This window comes from Salvelinus alpinus, chromosome 4 (assembly GCF_045679555.1).
Source record: "Salvelinus alpinus chromosome 4, SLU_Salpinus.1, whole genome shotgun sequence".
Lineage (NCBI taxonomy): Eukaryota > Metazoa > Chordata > Actinopteri > Salmoniformes > Salmonidae > Salvelinus > Salvelinus alpinus.
The window spans coordinates 92,166,836-92,184,285 of NC_092089.1; the positions used below are offsets into that span (position 1 = coordinate 92,166,836).

The 17,450-nt window shown below is 43.8% G+C and overlaps 1 protein-coding gene across 1 annotated transcript in view; it reads right to left on the reverse strand.

The window, feature by feature from the left end:
* The window catches only part of LOC139574675 (netrin receptor UNC5A-like), a 623,219-nt gene extending 609,247 nt beyond the window's left edge, over positions 1–13,972 (reverse strand). Inside the window, exon 1 of the mRNA XM_071399451.1 lies at positions 13,175–13,972. Coding sequence (XP_071255552.1) covers positions 13,175–13,274 — 100 coding nt within the window. The 5' untranslated portion in view covers positions 13,275–13,972. The remainder of the gene's footprint in view (positions 1–13,174) is intronic.
* Between the last annotated feature and the right edge of the window lie 3,478 nt (positions 13,973–17,450).

Below are 17,450 nucleotides of genomic sequence, written 5' to 3' on the forward strand. Positions count from 1 at the left end.
CTCCCACAAGGCACCAAATGAAGGGCATTCCTCTACGGTTTAGAGCTGACCCCAGACCTGCCTCCCACATGGTACCAAATGAAGGGCATTCCTCTACGGTTTAGAGCTGACCCCAGACCTGCCTCCCACATGGTACCAAATGAAGGGCATTCCTCTACGGTTTAGAGCTGACCCCAGACCTGCCTCCCACAAGGCACCATATTCCCTCTTCAGTACACTACATCTGAACATGGTCCATGTGATGACATTTGGGACGCCAACTGTTCACCTTCTGTTAATTTACGCTGAACCGCTATATAACCGCTATCTAACCGCTATCTAACCGCTATCTAACCGCTATCTAACCGCTATCTAATAATGTTAGATTCTATCCCTTCTATTAATCTAACCAACACACCGAGAACAGCTTTATCAAATTTATACTGTACAATTCATTTACTTGTTTTAATAGAAGATGTCGTGATTTACTTCCTGCCTCATTTCTTCAGGATGCAGGTTATCAACATATTACCGGGCAAGGAGATAAAAATGCACCTTGTTCAAATATTAAGTTAGTGTTAAAAATGAGCATGTCTGTCTCTGTTTCTTCTCTCTCTCCCTCTCTCTTCTCTTCTCTTTCTCTCTCTCTCTCTCCCTCCTCTTTCTCTCTCTCTGTCTCTCTCTCTCTCTCCCTCCTCTTTCTCTCTCCCTCTCTCTTCTGTTTCTCTCTCTCTCCCTCTCTCTCTCTTCTCTTTCTCTCCCTCCTCTTTCTCTCTCTTTATCTCCCTCCTCTTTCTCTCTCCCTCTCTCTCCCTCTCTCTTCTATTTCTCTTTCTCTTCTCTCTCTTATCTCCTTCTACCTCCCTCCATCTCTCCCTCCTCTTTCTCTCTCCTATCTCCCTCCTCTTTCTCTCTCCCTCTCTCTTCTCTTTCTCTCTCCCTCTCTCTTCTATTTCTCTCTCTCTTCTCTCTCTTATCTCCCTCTACCTCCCTCCATCTCTCCCTCTCTTCTCTTTCTCTCTCTTATCTCCCTCTACCTCCCTCCATCTCTCCCTTTCTCTTCTCTTTCTCTCTCTTATCTCCCTCTACCTCCCTCCATCTCTCCCTCTCTCTTTTCTCCATTTCTAATATCATGCCATTCCATTTCGGAGAAGGTTAATAAATCCTAAATAACTCTGTTCTCCAGAGAAGTGAAATATGTTTAATTCTTTCCAAATTTGTATTTTTTTCTAAGGAGTAATTTCCCCTTTGCATGATGCATTCAGCGCTTGGTTATCATACTAATTCACTGGATTGGTGGAAATAAATTATGTTATGTTAAATTTCTCTCCCCTGGTGGATCTGTCTCTCTGTCTCTCTGTCTCTCTGTGTCTCTCTCTTTCTCTCTGTCAGTTTTTGTGGGTGCTCAATTACCATCTCAGTGTGTGAGACCATGCCCGTAAATACATAGTAACAGAGAATAAAAAAAGTGATTTTAAATGTCTTTGACCGCGAGGCATCTCTCCACCCGATAAAGGATGTGAATCAATTTTCTTCTTCTTTATTCTTCTTCAGTGACTCTTTGGAGGACCAAAACTCTTCTTCACAAATTTAGAAAACCTAAGGATGATTCGGGGCTGTAATAATAGTCATAATCAGAGTTAATTAATCCATTCTTATGAGACAATAGTAACAGAACAGTAGAACAAAGGCTAGTAGTGTGTGTGTGTGTGTGTGTGTGTGTGTGTGTGTGTGTGTGTGTGTGTGTGTGTGTGTGTGTGTGTGTGTGTGTGTGTGTGTGTGTGTGTGTGTGTGTGTCAGCGAACCACAACAACGCTAGGCTACGATCCTACCCTCAGCAGAGTGAAAACCAGCTGACTCCGCATCTGTCAATATCACACAGCAGCATGTCTTCTCTCTGGGAACAGAACTGGTTCAGTTTAAAGAGGAAGAGGCTGTCAGTCTAGATTTCAACTAACTCAGGCACTTTCCATTGTCCTCCTGTTGTGTTGTGAGCGATCTGTTACGGCTGAGTGGGCAAGGGTGGCACTCAGCCTCAAGACAAAGACTGTTTATTAGTGTGTTAATGCTGCCTATTACGGACTGTGTTACTGACTGTGTTACTGACTGTGTTACTGACTGTGTTACTGACTGTATTACTGACTGTGTTACTGACTGTGTTACTGACTGTGTTACTGACTGTGTTACTGACTGTGTTACTGACTGTGTTACTGACTGTGTTACTGACACTGTGTTACTGACTGTTTATTAGTGTGTTAATGCTGCCTATTACTGACTGTGTTACTGACTGTGTTACTGACTGTTTTACGGACTGTGTTACTGACTGTGTTACGGACTGTATTACTGACTGTGTTACTGACTGTGTCACTGACTGTATTACTGACTGTATTACTGACTGTGTTAGTGACTGTATTACTGACTGTATTACTGACTGTGTTACTGACTGTTTATTAGTGTGTTAATGCTGCCTATTACTGATTGTGTTACTGACTGTGTTACTGACTGTGTTACTGACTGTTACTGACTGTGTTACTGACTGTGTTACGGACTGTGTTACGGACTGTGTTACGGACTGTGTTACTGACACTGTGTTACGGACTGTGTTACTGACTGTGTTACTGACTGTGTTACTGACTGTTTTACTGACTGTGTTACTGACTGTTTTACTGACTGTTTTACTGACTGTGTTACTGACTGTGTTACTGACTGTGTTACTGACTGTTTTACTGACTGTGTTACTGACTGTGTTACGGACTGTGTTACTGACTGTGTTACGGACTGTGTTACTGACACTGTGTTACTGACTATTTTACTGACTGTTTTACTGACTGTATTACTGACTGTATTACTGACTGTTTTACTGACTGTTTTACTGACTGTGTTAGTGACTGTGTTACTGACTGTGTTACTAACACTGTGTTACTAACACTGTGTTACTAACACTGTGTTACTGACTCTATTACTGACTGTGTTACTGACTGTATTACTGACTGTGTTACTGACTGTATTACTGACTGTTTTACTGACTGTGTTACTGACTGTGTTACGGACTGTGTTACGGACTATGTTACTGACTGTGTTACTGACACTGTGTTACGGACTGTGTTACTGACTGTGTTACTGACTGTATTACTGACTGTGTTACTGACTGTGTTACTGACTGTGTTACTGACTGTGTTACTGACTGTGTTACTGACTGTATTACTGACTGTGTTACTGACGGTATTACTGACTGTGTTACTGACTGTGTTACTGACTGTGTTACTGACTGTGTTACTGGCTGTTTTACTGACTGTGTTACTGACTGTGTTACTGACTGTGTTACTGACACTGTGTTACTGACTGTATTACTGACTGTGTTACTGACTGTGTTACTGACTGTGTTACTGACTGTATTACTGACTGTGTTACGGACTGTGATACGGACTGTGTTACGGACTGTGTTACGGACTGTGTTACTGACTGTTTTACTGATAGTGTTACTGACTGTTTTACTGGCTGTGTTACTGACTGTGTTACTGACACTGTGTTACTGACTGTATTACTGACTGTATTACTGACTGTATTACTGACTGTGTTACTGGCTGTTTTACTGACTGTTTTACTGATAGTGTTACTGACTGTTTTACTGGCTAGTGAACAACAGCTAGTGAACAACAGCTAGTGAACAACAGCTAGTGAACAGGAGGGGAAGAGGAGGAGAGGAGGAGCGGATGAGGAGAGGAGGAGGATAGGAGGAGAGGAGGATAGGAGGAGGAGAGGAGGAAAGGAGGAGGAGGAGGAGAGGAGGAAAGGAGGAGGAGATGAGAGGATGAGAGTAGGAGAGTAGGAGGAGGAGGAGAGGAGGAGAGGAGGAGAGGAGGAGAGGATGAGATGATGAGAGTAGGAGAGTAGAAGAGTAGGAGGAGAGGAGGAGGAGGAGGAGGAGAGGAGGAGGTCAATATAGAGCCACCAGCAGAAAGACACACACCTTTGTGTGATCCCAACCAGCCAGCCTATAGCGCTGACGTTAACACCTCTTATGGCTCAAATATCAGCAGTGAGTATCAGCAGTGAGTAACCTGGAAAGAGGTGGCCATTTAAAACGGCCTCGTACTCAATTCTTGCTCGTACAATATGCATATTATTATTACAATTGGATAGAAAACACTGTCTAGTTTCTAAAACAGGTTTAATTATTTCTCTAAGTGAAACATAACTCTTTTTACAGCCCATTTTCTATCCGGAAGTGAAATTTCCAAGAAGCTATGTCTCTCTTCAAGATACTCTCTATAAAAGGCCTTGGCACTTAGGACTGTACAAACACGTCACACGCCTTCCCCTGGGTGTCATGCGGAAGTGAGAGAAGAAATGACTTGATTATCTCTGTCAGGGACTGAAAACAACATCTTGGAGTGAGAAGTGCGCACTTTATTTTTTTTTCTGGGCGCGAAGTAGAAACTGGACTGCGCTCCTGGAAAACCCTCGTTATAGGTGAATATGACCTCCGGCTTCGATTTTATTTGATACATGTCACAATATCATCCTAAAGTATGTTTTTCAATATACTTTAATTATATTATTGAAATTTATTCTGGACTTTAGACGTGATGCGACGCAAGAATTTTGTCAAGACGGAGAGGTTAGCACGGCATGGCCAGTGTGCCATGCTAATTCAAGAGGGACATCGTTCGTTCTGGGTCCAAATGAAGACGGTTCTGAACAAAGGACCCTTTGGAGAACATTCTGATGGAAAATCAACAAAGATAAGGACCCAATTTGGGATGCTTTTTCATATATCTGTCGAACTGTGCTATCGCTAGCGTTTGACTAGAATCAATGCTGCTGTGTGTTAGCTATTGTAGTAAGCTAATATAACGATATATTGTGTTTTCGCTGTAAAACACTTCAGAAATCGGAAATATTGTCTGTATTCACAAGATCTTTCTCTTTCATTAGCTATCCACCATATATTTTTCTGAAATGTTTTCTGATGTGTAATTAGTAGTTGACGTTGGTGTCTGTATTTTCTCTGGCTACTGCCGTGCGATTTCTGACTGTAGCTATGATGGTGGCTAAGATGGTAGCAGTAATGTAAAACTGATTTATAGCTAAAATATGCAAATTCTTCGAACAAAACATAGATTTATTGTGTAACATGTTATAGGACTGTCATCTGAGGGAGTTTTTTCTAGGTTATTTAGGTTGGTTCTAGGTTATTTAGGTTGGTTCTAGGTTAGTTTGGTTAGCTTTGTGCATGCTACTTGCATGCTACCGTTGCTGTGAAAAATGTCTGTCTGTCTTTTGTATTTGGTGGTGAGCTAACATAAATATACAGTGGGGCAAAAAAGTATTTAGTCAGCCACCAATTGAGCAAGTTCTCCCACTTAAAAAGATGAGAGAGGCCTGTAATTTTCATCATAGGTACACTTCAACTATGACAGACAAAATGAGAAAAAAAGATCCAGAAAATCACATTGTAGGATTTTTAATGAATTTATTTGCAAATTATGGTGGAAAATAAGTATTTGGTCACCTACAAACAAGCAAGATTTCTGGCTCTCACAGACCTGTAACTTCTTCTTTAAGAGGCTACTCTGTCCTCCACTCGTTACCTGTATTAATGGCACCTGTTTGAACTTGTTATCAGTATAAAAGACACCTGTCCACAACCTCAAACAGTCACACTCCAAACTCCACTATGGCCAAGACCAAAGAGCTGTCAAAGGACACCAGAAACAAAATTGTAGACCTGCACCAGGCTGGGAAGACTGAATCTGCAATAGGTAAACAGCTTGGTTTGAAGAAATCAACTGTGGGAGCAATTATTAGTAAATGGAAGACATACAAGACCACTGATAATCTCCCTCGATCTGGGGCTCCACGCAAGATCTCACCCCGTGGGGTCAAAATGATCACAAGAACGGTGAGCAAAAATCCAAGAACCACACGGGGGGACCTAGTGAATGACCTGCAGAGAGCTGGGACCAAAGTACCAAAGCCTACCATCAGTAACACACTACGCCGCCAGGGACTCAAATCCTGCAGTGCCAGACGTGTCCCCCTGCTTAAGCCAGTACATGTCCAGGCCCATCTGAAGTTTGCTAGAGAGCTTTTGGATGATCCAGAAGAAGATTGGGAGAATGTCATATGGTCAGATGAAACCAAAATATAACTTTTTGGTAAAAACTCAACTCGTCGTGTTTGGAGGACAAAGAATGCTGAGTTGCATCCAAAGAACACCATACCTACTGTGAAGCATGGGGGTGGAAACATCATGCTTTGGGGCTATTTTTCTGCAAAGGGACCAGGACGACTGATCCGTGTAAAGGAAAGAATGAATGGGGCCATGTATCGTGAGATTTTGAGTGAAAACCTCCTTCCATCAGCAAGGGCATTGAAGATGAAACGTGGCTGAGTCTTTCAGCATGACAATGATCCCAAACACACCGCCCGGGCAACGAAGGAGTGGCTTTGTAAGAAGCATTTCAAGGTCCTGGAGTGGCCTAGCCAGTCTCCAGATCTCAACCCCATAGAAAATCTTTGGAGGGAGTTGAAAGTCCGTGTTACCCAGCAACAGCCCCAAAACATCACTGCTTTAGATGAGATCTGCATGGAGGAATGGGCCAAAATACCAGCAACAGTGTGTGAAAACCTTGTGAAGACTTACAGAAAACGTTTGACCTCTGTCATTGCCAACAAAGGGTATATAACAAAGTATTGAGATAAACTTTTGTTATTGACCAAATACTTATTTTCCACCATAATTTGCTAATAAATTCATAAAAAATCCTACAATGTGATTTTCTGGATTTTTTTTTCTCATTTTGTCTGTCATAGTTGAAGTGTACCTATGATGAAAATTACAGGCCTCTCTCATCTTTTTAAGTGGGAGAACTTGCACAATTGGTGGCTGACTAAATACTTTTTTGCCCCACTGTATGTGGTGTTTTCGCTGTAAAACATTTTAAAAATCTGAAATATTGGCTTTATTCACAAGATCTTTGTCTTTCATTAGCTATCCACCATATATTTCTCTGAAATGTTTTCTGATGTGTAATTAGTAGTTGACGTTGGTGTCTGTATTTTCTCTGGCTACTCCCGTGCGATTTCTGACTGTAGCTATGATGGTAGCAGTAATGTAAAACTGATTTATAGCTAAAATATGCAATTTTTTTGAACAAAACATAGATTTATTGTGTAACATGTTATAGGACTGTCATCTGAGGTAGTTTTTTCTAGGTTATTTAGGTTGGTTTTAGGTTAGTTAGGTTGGCTTGTGCATGCTACTTCATCCTACTTGTGCTGTGAAAAATGTCTGTCCTCTTTTTTATTTGGTGGTGAGCTAACATAAATATATGTGGTGTTTTCTCTGTAAAACATTAAAAAAATCGGACATGTTTGCTGGATTGACAAGATGTTTATCTTTCAAATGCTGTATTGGACTTGTTAATGTGTGAAAGTTAAATATTTAAAAAAAATAGATTTTGAATTTCACGCCCTGCACTTGAGCTGGATGTTGTCAGAGGTGTACCGATATCGGGCTTGCAGCCCTAACAGGTTATTAAAAGAATTGCCTCAGGAATTACACGGCCGATCCATTTCTGGAACACACCCCTATTCACCAACACTCGGCTATTCAATACTGGCAGCTTGGAAGTTCTTATAGGAGCCTATAGTATAGGCCCTGCATGTGTTAGGGGACTAGACAGGTTAATTCCACACATACCAACACTGTATGTACAGAAAGAAAGAAAAAGAAAGAAAGAAAGAAAGGAGAGAAAGAAGGAAAGAAAGAAGGAAAGACAGAAAGAAAGAAAGAAAGAGAAAAAGAAAGAAAGGACGGAGGCGTGGCCACACAGGTTAGAGAGACGGCTCAAGGCAGTGACATGCACAGTTCCTTCAGAATGAATTCACAACTCTTGACTTGTTCCACAAATTTCTTGTGATACAGCCTGAATTTTGAAATGGATTAAATATTTATATGTTTAACCATCTACTGTACACACAATACCCCATAATGACAGAGGGAAAACATGTTTTTTGGACATTTCAGCAAATGTATTGAAAATTAAATACAGAAATATTCACACCCCTGAGTATATACATTGTAGAAGCACCTTTGGCAGCGATGACAGCTCTGAGTCTTTCTGGGTAAGTCTCTAAGAGCTCTGAGTCTTTCTGGGTAAGTCTCTAAGAGCTGTGAGTCTTTCTGGGTAAGTCTCTAAGAGCTGTGAGTCTTTCTGGGTAAGTCTCTAAGAGCTCTGAGTCTTTCTGGGTAAATCGCTAAGAGCTTTCCACACCTGGATTGTACAATATTTGCCCATTTTATTATTTTTTTAATTCTTCAAGCTCTGTGTAATTGGTTGTTGATCATTGCTAAACAACAATTTTCAGGTCTTGCCATAGATTTTTAAGTAGATTTGAGTCAAATCTGTAAGTCGGCCACTCAGGAACATTGACTGTCTTCTGGTAAGCAATTCCAGTGTATATTTGGCCTTGTGTTGTTTTAGGTTATTGTCCTGCTGAAAGGAGAATTCATCTCCCAGTGTCTGGTGGAAAGCAGACTGGACCAGCTGTTCCTCTAGCATTCTCCCTGTGCTAAGCTACATTCTGTTTCTTTTTTATCCTGAAAAACTCCCCAGTCCTTAACGATTGCAAGCATACCCATAACATGATGAAGAAACTACTATGCTTGAAAATATGGAGACTGGTACTCAGTAATGTGTTGTATTTGCCCCAAACATAACACTTTTTGTATTCAGGACAAAAAAAGTGAATTGTTTTGCCACATTTTTTGCAGGATTACTTTAGTGCCTTGTTGCAAACAGGATTCATGTTTTGGAATATTTGTTTTCTGTACAGGCTTCCTCCTTTTCACTCTGTCTTTTAGGTTCGTAATGTGGAGGAACTACAATGTTGTTGATCCATCCTCAGTTTTCTCCTATCACAGCCATTAAACTCTGTAACTGTTTTAATGTCATCATTGGCTTCATGATGAAATCTCTGGTTTCCTTCCTCTCCGGTAACTGAGTTAGGAAGGACGCCTGTGTCTTTGTAGTGACCGGGTGTATTGATACGCCATTCAAAGTGTAAAGAATAACTTCACCATGGTCAAAGGGATATTCAATATGTATTTTAACCCTTCTACCAATAGGTGCCCTTCTTTGTGAGGCAACTATTGGTTTGTGTAGTTGAATCTGTGTTTGACTGCTCAACTGAGGGACTTTATGTAACGGATGTGAAATGGCTAGCTAGTTAGCGGTGGTGCGCGCTAGCAGCCTTTCAGTCGGTTACGTCACTTGCTCTGAAACCTAGAAGTAGTGGTTCCCCTTGCTCTGCAAGGGTCGAGGCTTTTGTGGAGCGATGGGGTCCCTGGTTCGCGCCCGTGTCGGGGCGAGGGGACGGTCTAAAGTTATACTGTTACATGTACACATAATTGTATGTGTGGGGGTACAGCGATGTGGTAGTCATTCAGAAATCATGTTAAACACTATTATTGCACAAAGAGTGAGTCCATGCAACTCAAAATATGTGACTTGTTAAACACATTTTTTACTCCTATAGTTTATTTAGGATTACCATAACATTTACTTTTTCTAAAAACACATTTACATTTAAGTCATTTAGCAGACGCTCTTATCCAGAGCGACTTACAAATTGGTGCATTCACCTTATGATATCCAGTGGAACAACCACTTTGCAATAGTGCATCTAACTCTTTTAAGGGGGGGGGGGGGGGGGGGGGTTAGAAGGATTACTTTATCCTATCCTAGGTACACAATTCCACTTTGACATTATAGGGGTATTGTGTGTAGATCGGTTAACAGAACAATCTCAGCAGAATCCATTTTAAATCCAGCCTGTAACCCAACAAAACGTGGATAAAGGAGTGTGAATCCTTTCTGACGGCTCTGTAACTTTACCCGTAAACACACAACCAGTACCCGTCATTCACACTACGAATCATAAAACAGCCGTCCCTGTGAATGCCACTGCCTACATTGATATTTACTCTAGACTTGAAATATTACGATCCCCGGAGCGTGACTGTTTATTTAATCTTAATTTATTCCTAATTATTCACTAATTAATGCGAGAGAAATGCCTATTGGTTAATTCAACATATTGTGTATTTGCTGAGTCCCGGAGCTAGAGAAGCATTTCCACAACTTTCACTATGTCTGCCTTCTGTCCCGGACCTGAGGGGTACTAGCATGTCTGCCTGGTGTGTGTGTGTGTGTGTTTATGTGTGTGTGTGTGTGTGTGTGTTTATGTGTGTGTTTATGTGTGTGTGTGTGTGTGTGTGTGTTTATGTGTTTATGTGTGTGTTTATGTGTGTGTTTGTGAGTATATGTGTGTTTATGTGTGTGAGTTTATGTGTGTTTATGTGTGTGTGTGTGTGTGTGTGTGTGTGTGTGTGTGTGTGTGTGTGTGTGTGTGTGTGTGTGTGTCTGCCGTCTGTCCAGCTCCTGCAGAAGATAGTGACCAACCACACACCATCACCACACACCATCACCACACACCATCACCACAAACCATCACCATGCACCATCACCATGCACCATCACCACACACCATCACCATGCACCATCACCACGCACCATCACCACGCACCATCACCACAAACCATCACCACGCACCATCACCACGCACCATCACCACCACGCACCATCACCACGCACCATCACCACAAACCATCACCACACACCATCACCACAAACCATCACCACAAACCATCACCACGCACCATCACCACACACCATCACCACAAACCATCACCACACACCATCACCACGCACCATCACCACCACGCACCATCACCACCACGCACCATCACCACGCACCAGGCACCATCACCATCACCACGCACCATCACCACACACCATCACCACAAACCATCACCACACACCATCACCACGCACCATCACCACCACGCACCATCACCACCACGCACCATCACCACGCACCAGGCACCATCACCACGCACCATCACCACGCACCATCACCACGCACCATCACCACCACACACCATCACCACCACCACCATCACCACCACCATCACCACGCACCACCACCACGCACCATCACCACCACGCACCATCACCACGCACCATCACCACGCACCATCACCACGCACCATCACCACGCACCATCACCACACACCACCCACCATCACCAGGCACCATCACCAGGCACCATCACCCACGCACCATCACCCACGTACCATCACCCACGTACCATCACCCACGCACCATCACCACGCACCATCACCACGCACCATCCCCACACACCATCACCACACACCATCACCACAAACCATCACCACACACCATCACCACCACACACCACTATAGCCTCCAGCTCAGCATCTGTAAAAAAACAGCCATGACTTTGGAAGAACACTATAGTGTAGATGCTTCATTGATAACAACTATTTAAAATTAAAAAAAATTCAGAAGATGCTTTTATCCAAAGCAACATACAGTCATGCGTGCATACATTTAGTGGTCCTGGGAATCGTACCCACAACCCTGCCGTTAAAAGCATTGTGCCCTATTAAAGCTCTGTGCCAAAGTCATATAACCATCGGAAATGAATACCAAGAGTTTAAGGTAATAAGGTGTAGGCTTGATAAGATTCTTTACGATGCAAACCACTGACTGCATGTGTCTGCCGTTCAAATGCAACACCTCACAGCCTCTTTCTCCTTTGAGGTGTTGATCGTCTTGTACATCAAAGAACATCTACACGCCAACTAGAGTCTAGCCTACAGGCTACAGTAGACTAAAGAAGGCCACAGTAGGCTAAAGAAGGCCACAGTAGGCTAAAGAAGGCCACAGTAGACTAAAGAAGACCACAGTAGACTAAAGAAGGTCACAGAAGGTCACAGTAGATTAAAGAAGGCTACAGAAGGCTACAATAGGCTATAACAATGCTATATAATGCTATAGTAGACTACAGTATGATATAGAATGCTATAGTAGACTACAGTATGATATAGAATGCTATAGTAGACTACAGTAGGATATATAATGCTATAGTAGATTACAGTAGGATACAGAATGCTATAGTAGATTACAGTAGGATACAGAATGCTATAGTAGATTACAGTAGGATACAGCATGCTATAGTAGACTACAGTAGGATACAGAATGCTATAGTAGATTACAGTAGGATACAGAATGCTATAGTAGATTACAGTACGATATAGTAGGCTCCAGCTCCTCTGTAAATCACCCTGTCATCAGCCTAACTAGGTCCTATAACAGCAAGGTAAAACTGTCACCACAAACAGCAACGTAAAACTGTCACCACACTGCTGAAGATAGCGGGACCAGGCACAGGACAGAAGAGGAGATGAGGTGGGAGCGGTCGGGGAGGAGAGCAGAGGGTGAACAAAAACGTGCTATCAAATGCTTCTCTGCTTCACTCAGCCAGCATAGCAAATTCCCCTACGCTTACAAATGGCTTAACTCAGTCCGCGCCTCACCGTTTTGTTTTGTTTTAAACCACTTACAATAACATATGTCTTCTTCACAAGAGACTGGTGTCGGATACGGTGTGTGGCGTGCTGGTATTGAACTTTCATCTCGACACGGAGACATCCGCTATAAGTGTCGCTTTTTCATTCATGGCACCGGGACATCGGTTCCGCTCGTGCGCCAGCATGTGTTCTGCCCCGTGAATTTACAATCGGTCATGAAATTACCGGAGAGGTGCAGGAGACAAACAAACAATCAGACCCCTGTAGCCTACACACGAGTCACCCTCGCACACACACACACGCAACGTGTCAGCAGCATTACTAATGTAGCTGTAATGTCACGGGACTGCTTGGATTGTTTACTGGTAAATTGAGATGGAACGAACCGAACCGAACCGATCATCGTAGATCGATTAATCGTTTTATAAACGGAGTCCCTCTCCTCTATAACCTTGAACCGATAATTGATGAAGATTGATGGAAAATAGTACCTCGTAGAGAATAACAAACGACTGCGTAATACGGACAGGCTAATGGTTTGGCAAAAAGACAGCCATAAAGAACGTGTCAGATGTACTTAGACCGAATACATTTACCATCCATCAATGCCACAATGCCTTATGTTATGTGATTGTGAACATAAAGGTCTTTACATAAGGAGTCCATCTTTCAGAACAACGCAGTGAAGTTGAACCAGGGCCATACGATAATAATATACATTGAACTCACCAATGAAGGTAAATCCAGCGAGGAACAGCCAGCAGAGCATCACCAACGTGGCCGCGCTGTATCTCGCGCGGACAAAGGGAGTCAGGTGTAACGGCATCATTCTCTGCTGTAAGCCGCTCGCACTTCTCCGGTTTAACTTTCAAAAGACAAAGAGCAGTGATAAATGAGCAGTAGTAGTAGCCCGGATTTGTGTGTCCGGTTGTTTTATTCTCCGGGCGTCTCTTTACGCCGTTAGTAAGCGCCTCTGCATCAAAGTCCAGTTGGCTCAGTAGCAGCAGCACGCATCCTCCGGGTCCACTACCTTGGCCATTACATTGGTATCCCCGCAGCGCGTCTTGGTTGCTAGAAACAACGCAGCATCACAGGTGTGGTAAACACACTCAGCTCTGCTTTCTTCCTCCCTTCGCTGTTTCCCTCTCTCTCTCTCTATTTTCTCCTCTTTGCTGTTTCCCTCTCTCTCCTCTTCTCTTCTCTGTTTCCGTATCTTTCCAAAGCCGCTATCCGTTTAGAATGCAGAAGCAGTGCAGCGGTAGAATGAGATCTACGCCTCGGTTGTGTTCTCTTCTATCCTCCTTGGGAACGAACACCTGCAACCGACAGGGAAATAGTATATATTGGCATTAGAGTATCAACATCTGCTTCCACAGCAATGCAGGAGTGGAAGAGAGTGAAAGAGGTACAGGAGAGTGAGCGAAGCGGAGTGCCAAAACCAGGAGTGTATTCCGTCAACGTCCGGAATGGAATGGAGTGACTTTAGGAGACCTATAATTCCCTCTTCTGTAATACAAGGAATTAGGATTGTACTCTGATATTATCAGCCTCATCAACACCATTTAAACCTACAGGATTGTACTGTGAAATTATCAGCCTCATCAACACCATTTAAACATACAGGATTGGACTGTGAAATTATCAGCCTCATCAACACCATTTAAACATACAGGATTGTACTCTGATATTATCAGCCTCATCGACACCATTTAAACCTACAGGATTGTACTGTGACATTATCAGCCTCATCAACACCATTTAAACCTACAGGTATGTTGATGATACATTGTCTTCAGGAAGTATTCATTCCCCTTGACCTTTTCCAAATGTTGTTGTGTTACAGCCTGAATTCAAAATAGATTAAATTGATGTTGTTTTCTCTCTCTACACACAATACCCCATAATGACAGAGTGAAAACATGTTTTTAGAAAATATTGCTAATTTATTGAAAATGAAATACATAAATACATAATTTGTCTCAATACTTTGTATTTGGCAGAGATTGCAGCTTTGAGTCATCTTGGGTATGTCTGTATCAGCTTTGAGTCATCTGGATTTGGGATTTTCTCCCATTATTCCTCGCAGATTTTCTCAAGCTCTGTTCAATTAGATGGGTAGCAGCGGTGAACAGCAATCTTCAAGTCTTTCCACATATTTTCAATGGGATTCAAGTCTAGGCTTTGGCAGGGCCACTCACTCTTGTTCTGAAGCCATTGTCCTGATGGAACGTACATCTTTGCCCCAGTCTAAGGTTGTTTGCACTCTGAAGCAGGTTCTCATCAATGATTTGCCTGTATTTGGCTCCATTCATTGTTCCCTCTGTCCTTACCAGTCTCGCAATCCCCTGCCACTGAAAAACATGTCCATAGCATAATGCTGTCACCACCATACTTCACGGTAGGGATGGTGTTAGACAGGTGATGAGCTGTGCCTGGTTTTCTTCAGACATAGCTCTTTGCATTCAGGCCAAAGAGTTAAATGTTTGTCTCATCAGACCACATAAACTTTTGCCTTATGATCTCAGAGTCTTTCACGTCCCTTTTTGCAAACTTCAGGTGTGCTGTCATGTGCCTTTTTCTCAGGAGTGGCTTCCTTCTGGTCACTCTCCCATAAAGCCCAGATTGGTGAATTGCTGTAGAGACTATTGGCCTTCTGGCAGGTTCTCCCATCTCAGCTGAGGAACTCTGTAGTTCTGTCACAGTGGTCAATGGGTTCTTGGTCACCTCCCTGACCAAGGTCCTTCTTGCCCGGTTGCTCAGTTTGGTCGGACGTCCAGCTCTAGGCAGCTCTAGTTTGGTCGGACGTCCAGCTCTAGGCAGAGTCTGGGTCACACCCTGATCTGTTTCATCTGTCTTTGTGCTTGTCTCCACCCCCCACCAGGTGTCTCACATCTCCCTCCATTATCCCCTGTGTATTTATACCTGTGTTCTCTGTTTGTCTGTTGCCAGTTCATTTTGTTCATTAAGCCTACCAGCGTTTTCCCCCTTGCTCCTGTCTGTTTCTAGGCCCTGTTTTCTGGTTTTCACGGTTTTAACCACCCTGCCTGCCCTGACCCTGAGCCTGACCCTGACCCTGACCCTGCCGTTCTGTACCTTGTCACACCACCCTGGATAGTTGACCTCTGCCTGCCCTGACCCTGAGCCTGCCTGCCCTGACCCTGAGCCTGCCTGCCGTTCTGTACCTTGTCACACCACCCTGGATAGTTGACCTCTGCCTGCCCTGACCCTGAGCCTGCCTGCCGTTCTGTACCTTGTCACACCACCCTGGATAGTTGACCTCTGCCTGCCCTGACCCTGAGCCTGCCTGCCGTTCTGTACCTTGTCACACCACCCTGGATAGTTGACCTCTGCCTGCCCTGACCCTGAGCCTGCCTGCCGTTCTGTACCTTGTCACACCACCCTGGATAGTTGACCTCTGCCTGCCCTGACCCTGAGCCTGGCTGCCGTTCTGTACCTTGTCACACCACCCTGGATAGTTGACCTCTGCCTGCCCTGACCCTGAGCCTGGCTGCTGTTCTGTACCTTGTCACACCACCCTGGATAGTTGACCTCTGCCTGCCCTGACCCTGAGCCTGCCTGCTGTTCTGTACCTTGTCACACCACCCTGGATAGTTGACCTCTGCCTGCCCTGACCCTGAGCCTGCCTGCTGTTCTGTACCTTGTCACACCACCCTGGATAGTTGACCTCTGCCTGCCCTGACCCTGAGCCTGCCTGCCCTGACCCTGAGCCTGCCTGCCCTGACCCTGAGCCTGCCGTTCTCTACCTTGTCACACCACCCTGGATAGTTGAACTCTGCATGCCCTGACCCTGAGCCTGCGTGCTGTTCTGTACCTTGTCACACCACCCTGGATAGTTGACCTCTGCCTGCCCTGACCCTGAGCCTGCCTGCCGTTCTGTACCTTGTCACACAACACTGCATAGTTGACCTCTGCCTGCCCTGACCCTGAGACTGCCTGCCGTTCTGTACCTTATGGACTCTGATCTGGATTACTGACCTCTGCCTGCCCTTGACCTGTATTTTTTGCCTGAACCCTGTTTTAGTAATACACTTTTGTTGCTTCGACAGTGTCTGCATCTGGGTCTTCCCTAAAATGTGAAAGTCTGGTTAGTTCCATATTTTTTCAATTTCCCAGAGATGGAGACCACTGTGCTCATGGAAACTTTCAATACTCTAGAAACTGTTTTATACCCTTCTCCAGATATACGACTGTCACGGCTCTCGTTGGTGGTATGAAGAGTGGACCAAAGCGCAGCGAGGAAAGTGTTCATGATATTTATTTACAAGAAATACTCAAACAAAATGAACAAATCCAAAAACGAAAGTGCACAGTTCCGTCCCTCCCTCCCTCCCTCCCTCCCTCCCTCCCTCCCTCCCTCCCTCCCTCCTCTCCCTCTACCCCCTGCACAGACACTAAAACAGAAAATAACACCCCACAAAACCCAAACGGAAAATCATAACTTATATATGATCTTCAATCAGAGACAACGATAGACATCTGCCTCTGATTGGGAACCACACTCGGCAAAACAACAAAGAAATAGAAAGCATAGATTTTCCCACCCGAGTCACACCCTGACCCAACCAAACATAGAGAATAAATAAGGATCTCTAAGACGTGACAACGACTCATCACAATTCTGTCTGAGATCTAAGGACAGTTCCATGGACATCCTGGTATAGTTCCTGCTCTGTCAACTGTGGGACTTTATATAGACAGGTGTGTTTCTTTCTAAATCATGTCCAATCAATTGAATTGGCCACAAGGTGGACTCAAATCAAGTTGTTGTGACACCTCAAGGATGATCAAAGGAAATTGGATGCAACTGAACTCAATTTGGAATGTCATAGCAAAGGGTGTGAATTCTTATGTTTCAAATGTATTAAGAAGGAAAGAAATTCCACAAATTAACTTTTAACAAGGCACACCTGTTCATTGAAATGCATTCCAGGTGACTACCTCATGAAGCTGGTTGAGAGAATGCCACGAGTCTGCAAAGTTGTCA